Source organism: Psammomys obesus, unplaced genomic scaffold (assembly GCF_907164565.1).
Source record: "Psammomys obesus unplaced genomic scaffold, mPsaObe1.curated_primary_1811, whole genome shotgun sequence".
NCBI classification, from domain to species: Eukaryota; Metazoa; Chordata; class Mammalia; order Rodentia; family Muridae; genus Psammomys; species Psammomys obesus.
This window is the reverse complement of record NW_026595981.1, coordinates 1228202-1234666: the sequence shown is the minus strand read 5'-3', so window position 1 is coordinate 1234666 and position 6465 is coordinate 1228202. Positions and strand designations below refer to the sequence as shown.

The 6465-nt window shown below is 49.8% G+C and overlaps 1 protein-coding gene across 5 annotated transcripts in view; it reads right to left on the bottom strand.

The window, feature by feature from the left end:
* The window catches only part of Smyd4 (SET and MYND domain containing 4), a 52173-nt gene continuing 45708 nt past the window's right edge, over positions 1-6465 (bottom strand). For 4 of the 5 annotated variants that reach the window (XM_055620304.1, XM_055620308.1, XM_055620306.1 and 1 more), the window contains 5 exons: positions 5991-6154; positions 3405-3537; positions 2449-2565; positions 2129-2252; positions 1-898 (listed from right to left, as the gene is read on the bottom strand). In XM_055620304.1, the coding sequence (XP_055476279.1) occupies positions 745-898; positions 2129-2252; positions 2449-2565; positions 3405-3537; positions 5991-6154 (692 nt within the window). In that variant the 3' untranslated portion in view covers positions 1-744. The remainder of the gene's footprint in view (positions 899-2128; positions 2253-2448; positions 2566-3404; positions 3538-5990; positions 6155-6465) is intronic. The other variant, XM_055620307.1, reaches the window with a different exon arrangement.

Below are 6465 nucleotides of genomic sequence, written 5' to 3'. Positions count from 1 at the left end.
TACACCACCATTTTTTTTTCTTTAAATAAAGACTTATTTATTTATTTTATGTGTATGAACACTCTGTTTTCATGCACACCAGAAGAGGAAATCAGATTCCATTGCAGATGGTTGTGAGCCACCATGTGGTTGCTGGGAATTGAACTCAGGACCTTTTGGAAGAGCAGTCAGTGCTCTTAACTGCTGAGCCATCTCTCCAGCCCTACACCACCAGTTTTAATGAAGGATTTTAAGAAGCAGGATATTGTAAGTGGAACTGAGTGTCTCTTGGGGGGAAGAGTCATGCTGATTTCTGGCTGTCTACTATTTTTCAATTACATACACACTACGCATTGAGTTTCCACTGAGTGGCACCCAGCGCTTCGCTCCTACAGGGAACCAGGAATGTCACAGGGAAACAGACTCATCGGTTAGTGAAATGAAATTGAGCCAAACCTGAGGCTAGTCTCAGCTGCCCGCAGATGAGCTGCGACCCTTGGCAGCATGCAGGTCGGCCTCTCCAGACCCTGGCTGTAAGTCTTCTCTGGGGTCAGGGTTTCTGTTAGAGGGCAGCTAACTCCTGCAAGCAGCAGTTAGCAGGCAGGCGAATGTCTCTCAACCACTGCTTTCCCAGTGCTCCGTGCACCAGACTTGAGGCTTAGGGCAGTTAGGTCGGCCCTACCCTTTCTGATGACAGCCCCAAACCCATATAGCCTCTTTCACCCATCCACCCGAGCTCCTTTCCTGAGGGCAAGAATGTATACTCTACACCAAGGGCCCCACAGGGATGAATGACAAGTCCAATAAGCAGGACTTCATCTGGCGGAGCTCCTGGACCTCATCACTCTCAGGGCCACAGTGCACCAACAGGATCTTCTCTGCCTTCCATATGGCATTCAGCGCTTCAGGCACTGCCAACCTGAACCAAGACAGGGTCAATCAGTCACAACGAAAGCTGCCTCCTTTCTGGACAGAGGACACAAAGGATCCCGTTCATTGCATCCTCTGGGGTTCTGCACACAGGGTCTGCGTTCATGCTGCCCCCCCCCCCCAGGGTCTTCCTAGCTAAGAGGGTAGATAAGAAACTTTCAGGGGCACACTGCAAAGCAGAGTTTGAGAAAAGTGTGTGTGTGAGAAAGAGAGTGAGAGAGAATAAAAAATCCTGAAAACAAACAAACAAACAAACAAACAAACAAAAAACCGGACAAATTTCAAGACCTTAATCAAAGCTTTGCACAGAGGTGTTCATTTGAGAGTGCCCTTGTTTAACCTGACTGGCTTTGTATCCTTCCCTCTCTCTGACCAAACATGAGACTCCCATGTCTGGGTGTCAGGTCTAAGCTGCAAACACTTTCTCTTAGCAGTGTACCCCATGAGATGTTATCAAGGCTGGAGCTATGGTATCCACACATCTGGGGACTCACTTCAAGTGATCTCAGTGCGAAACTGTGTGAGGGACCGACTCATCAGCTCTGCTCTTCCTTGTGGTTTATTTTTTTGTGCAGTGCTAGGGATGGAACCCAGGGCCTTGTGTATGCCACCAAGTGCAAGGCCAAGCGGGCAATCTCCTCAGCTTCCTTTTCTAATGTTTAAGGCAGGGGTTCTCAATCTTGATATGGGTAACGCGGGTCACATCCCACTGTGGAGGATGTCCTGTGCACTGTGAGTTTAGCTTTTACCCACTTGATGCTGGCAGGACTCTGCCTTCAAGCCACAACCACCAAAACTGTCTCCAGACATTGTCAAATGCCATCTGAAGGCAAAATTACCTCTGGTTGAAAACAACTGCTTTAAAAGGAATAGGAAGCAAACTAGGGAAACGGCAGGGCCCTGGAGCTGAGTGCTGGGAACGAGCGAGTCAAGAGAGGTGTGATTAAGTGGAGAGGAATGCTAGAGGGAGGGTGAGGCTGCCTGGAAGTCTTCCCTGGGAGACTCAATTCAGACCCAAGAGTTTTTGCCACATCTCTCAGGAGGAAATGCAAGGCCTCAGTCTGTCAGTGAAATGCAGGGCAAGGAGGAAGCAGAAGAGTTTCAACATGCTTACAGCTAAGTACAGTGCACTTCAGCCATAAAGTCACACACAGAAGTGCCTAGTAAAACACTGTGCAGTGTGTGCCCTGGCTGAATGCTGGGAAAAGGAAAGACCTACCCATTGAACAGGACTTGGGCCAGTTTGAAGAGCTCGTGGCCGATTTCCACACTAGCCGGCCCATGGCGGGCTTCAGCCACCCGCAGACTCTTCTGTGCATGTGCTGCAGACTTCCGCCAGTCTCCTGTGGGAAGAGAAAGGTTTCATTCTAGAAAACAAAACAAAACAAAACAAACCCCAAACACCATCAGCCCAAGGCTTTCAGGGTGAGGCAAGCAGAATGGAAGGGAGGACAGCATTCATGCAAAGAGCAAAAGAGAACCACACAGAGTAGACAAGGACCATGACTGAGCCAAGGCAGGGAAGAATTCGGGCCATACCTAAGGTAGCATAGGCCTGGGCCAGGCTGTCTTCAATTTCCCCCAGCACAGTGTGCTCTGCTGACAAGAAGCTCTCAGCCGCCTCTCGGCATCCCAACAACTGTTGAATGGCTTGCTCTATTGATTCAAAGGAAAAATGCCTCACAACAGACATAAACCTAGTTCTGGACATGAGAGCCCAGGTCGCAGGGTTGCTATCAGCTGGGCCAATGTGAAAATGCCCCTTTCTCTCCCTGAGTCGACAGCCCAGCATTCCAGGAAAGCTGCTGGTCTGCTTATGTTTTTCTCTTTCTAAAGTGCTAGATGAGACCTCCCCACATTTACCCCGGGGCTCTGAACATCCATTTTCCAGGACAACCAACTCCACTGCCCACCTGCAATCATTACTTCTCTTGACTCTAGGCTAAAGGTGAACTTCAGAATCTAGGCCAAAATGAGTGAAACAGATCTCTACCATGCCAGGGTCTAATAGCAAACCTCACAAATACCTTTGAGAAGAGAGGAGTCCTCTCCCTCTGCCAGTGCTTGGGCTAGCTACCAAGCTCTGCCTGTGAGCCATGCAGGATTTGCTGCTGCTACTGCTGCTGCTGCTGCTGAGGGCACAGCACTCTTCAAAGAGGTTAGGCCATTCAGCTGGGAGTTAAGATAATGACACTGAACTTCTGGAGCTGCACGAAGTCCGTGAGGTGGGAAAGCCTTTTTGGTGCTCGAGGAACTAGAACTATCTGGTGCAATTAGACATAGCTTAAAGCATCCTGTCTACTCTCAAGGGACACAAGAGTATGAGCTGGTCAGGGTTTGCTCTCACTGGCCTAGACAGCCATCGTGTGGCTGGTGTTGGGATAATTAAATTCAAGTCCTCAGTCATTTACTGAAGACTATTCTCGAGGGCAGGGTGATGCCAGAATAAACAAAGGGAAGGCGCAGGAGGCTTAAGGCGAGGGAGCCAGTCTCACCTGGTTTGCCAGTTCTGAGAAGCTTCTGGGCCACACAAACCTGCTGCTGAAGGTCCTGCAGGCGAGAGATCAGGCGGTCCCTGCTGACGGAGTCTGTGCAAGATTTGCTGCTACAGCTCAACACATCATTTCCCTGTGGAAGTCGGTTCTGTCCTTATTCCTAAGCCAGAGCAGTTATCCACACTGCGTGTTGCATGTACTTGAGCTACAGGGTCACTGGCCCGACGGGGAAGAGACTCCTGGAGTCGCACATCGCAAACAAGGCCTGAGTGAACTTGGTCTCATAGCAATTCTAATGGAAGCAGTAGCTGACCCCACTCCGAGACTTAACTTTTGGACAGAACTGATATAGTTTGTAATCCTTTCCACCTCAGCAGCTCCTCTCATCTCTTTTTTGCAACAGGCTTTTAGATGATAAACACATGTATGATGGTTATTAATAAAAGCCATAAGAAAATCAATACAGAAGGCCCATGGTGAACACCTTTAATCCCAGCACTCAGGGGGCAGAGGCAGAGAGATCTCTGAGTTCAAGGCCAGCCTGGTCTACAGAGTGAGTTCCAGGACAGACAGGGCTAGACAGAGAAACCCTGTCTTGAAAATCCAAAAGAAAAGAAAATAAAGCAAGTTTGACGTGGCGACACCCTGCAGTAACTGGCACATGGGAGTAGAGGCTAGGATGACAAGTCTGGGGCCAGTCAGGGCTACATAACGAGTCCCAGATCACTCTAGAGAGAGAAAGAATCAGAAGAGGAAGAAGAAGCAGAAGAAAGAGAGCTATGGCTCAAAGGATGATCGTCTTACTAAGAATCTACTAGAGTTAACCAAGTGTGGGCCTGTAGGTATCTCTGGGCTTGGGAAGCTGGGGCAGGGTGATCTCAAATTTGAGGCCAGCTTGGGCTAAGAAGGGAATTCTGGGCTAGCTGGGGATGTACAATGGCGCCCTATCTCAAGAGAGAGCAGGAGGGACAGGAGAGCCAATGCACAGGTGCTAGGGCCCAGCATGGTGGTGCACTTGGGAGGCAGAGGCAGGTGGATCCCCATGAGTTCCAGGCCAGCCAGGGCTGCACGGTAAGGCCTTGCCTATAACAACAAAAAGCGTGCTAGGTAAGGCTTCATATGTGACTCTTGAGTTTACAATTTTAGCTTCTCCACACACAACTAACTCCACTTACAGTATTCCTAATGAGGATGCCATTCTCTGGTAGTGGAGAAAACCTTCCATCTGGGCATGAATGTTGAAGACTCCTGTGTCTGTGCCAGTTTCTCTATGGTGTGCCCTCACTCTCCCGAGGTCAATGCTCTTCACTGAGGGCTCAGTGGTGGTTCTTTCCTTGGGTCAAATGGCTGAAGAGAAACTCTGTGGATCTGCCTTTCCTACAGTTAGGACATCGTGACACACAGGAAGACTTTTGCTCAGACTTGACTTTGGACTGGCACATGTCCATCCTAGTGGGCTGGGTGGACCAGGAGTTAGACAGGCTGACAACCATCTTGTCCCCGGAAGAGGGCGGGAGTGTGTCTCATGAGGCTAGTGCAGAGGGATGGAGCTGAGAAAACATTAGCTTCGGATCATGGTGATATTATTGAGATCCTTCTGCCTCAGCCTCCTGGGTGCTAGGATTACAGGTGTGCACCACCAAGTACCAGACCTGATACAGAACTTCTGTTTTTCGAGACAGGGTTTCTCTGTGTAACCTTGGCTGTCCTGGACTCGTTTGTAAGCCAGGCTGGCCTCGCACTCACAGAGATTGGCCTGCCTTTACTTCCCCAAGAGCTGGGCTTACAAAAGCGAGCCACCAGGCCTGGCTGGTACAGAACTTCCCCCCTCCCCGACTCTGTTGGGGCACTCCCTTTGTGCTCTGTGCAACGCTTCTATGCTATTATTAAGTTCTGACTCTGTACAGGCTGGACTTCGGTATTGTTAAGTACCACCTGGCTCAATGCTTTGTAAACATACACTTCCTTTACCTTCTTATCGGTTTAATAAAGAGCTGAACGGCCATAGCGAAGGCAGGGCTTCCAGCAGACTGGACTCTGGGAAAGACTCTGAGGCGGCGAGATTCGCCAGCTGAATGCAGAGGAAAGGAAATGCGCCCTGCAGCAGAGCGCAGATTAACATAAAGGAGTTAATTTAAGTTAAGGGCCAGTTGAGAACGAGCCTAAGCTAAAGCCAAGCTTTTTTTTCAAGCCAAGGTTTCCCTGTGTAGCCCTGGCTGTCCTGGACTCACTTTGTAGACACACAGAGATCCACCTGCTTCCACTTCCCTGAGTGCTGGCATCACAGGCGTGTGCCACCACACCCGCTTAAGGCAAAGCTTTAATAATAAATATAAAAGGTCTCTGTCATTATTGGGAGCTGGCAGTCAAAGAAAGTAAGCTTTGAGTAAGCTAAGAGTTTGTGTCATCTATAAGGAGAAATTCAATTTCACCCTTTGGTTGTTTGCATGGTCAGGCAACGTGTAGGGATGGATTATAAAAATGGTGGCGCTAATGGTGCTCTCTATGAGCCTCCGATGGTCTCTCCCGTGACTGCTAACCTTTGGGCTGCAGCACTGGCCTCTGGGAACAGCAGAGAAGATTTACCTGCATGAGCGCCCTGCAAGTGTTACAGCAGAAGGCTTCCCACCTGCGGGCTGCGGCTGCTTCCAGAGTCTCAGCCTGACAGGCTGGACAGCTGCAGTCAAAGAAGTACTGAGAACTCAGCTTCTGCTGCCTCTCAGCAACACCCATGCGGCTCTCGTGAGGTCCTGGAGAGAGAGCACCCACAGTTACTCCTCATGGCAGGACAGTCAAAGCCTACCCACAAGCCTTTTACTCAACAGAGGGGCAGGGATATTCATCATGTGACTGACACGGTGGAAGTGGGTGGGGTTCTAGCTCAGTGGGTACTCTCCCATCGTCTCAAAAGAAATAATAAAACATGGGTGGAAGTGGATAAGCTTTCTAGCTGCTGGAAGAGGAGGAGGAGGAGGAGGAGGAGGGAGAGGGAGAGGGAGAGGGAGAGGGAGAGGGAAGGAGAAGGAGAAGGAGAAGGAGAAGGAGAAGGAGAAGGAGAAGG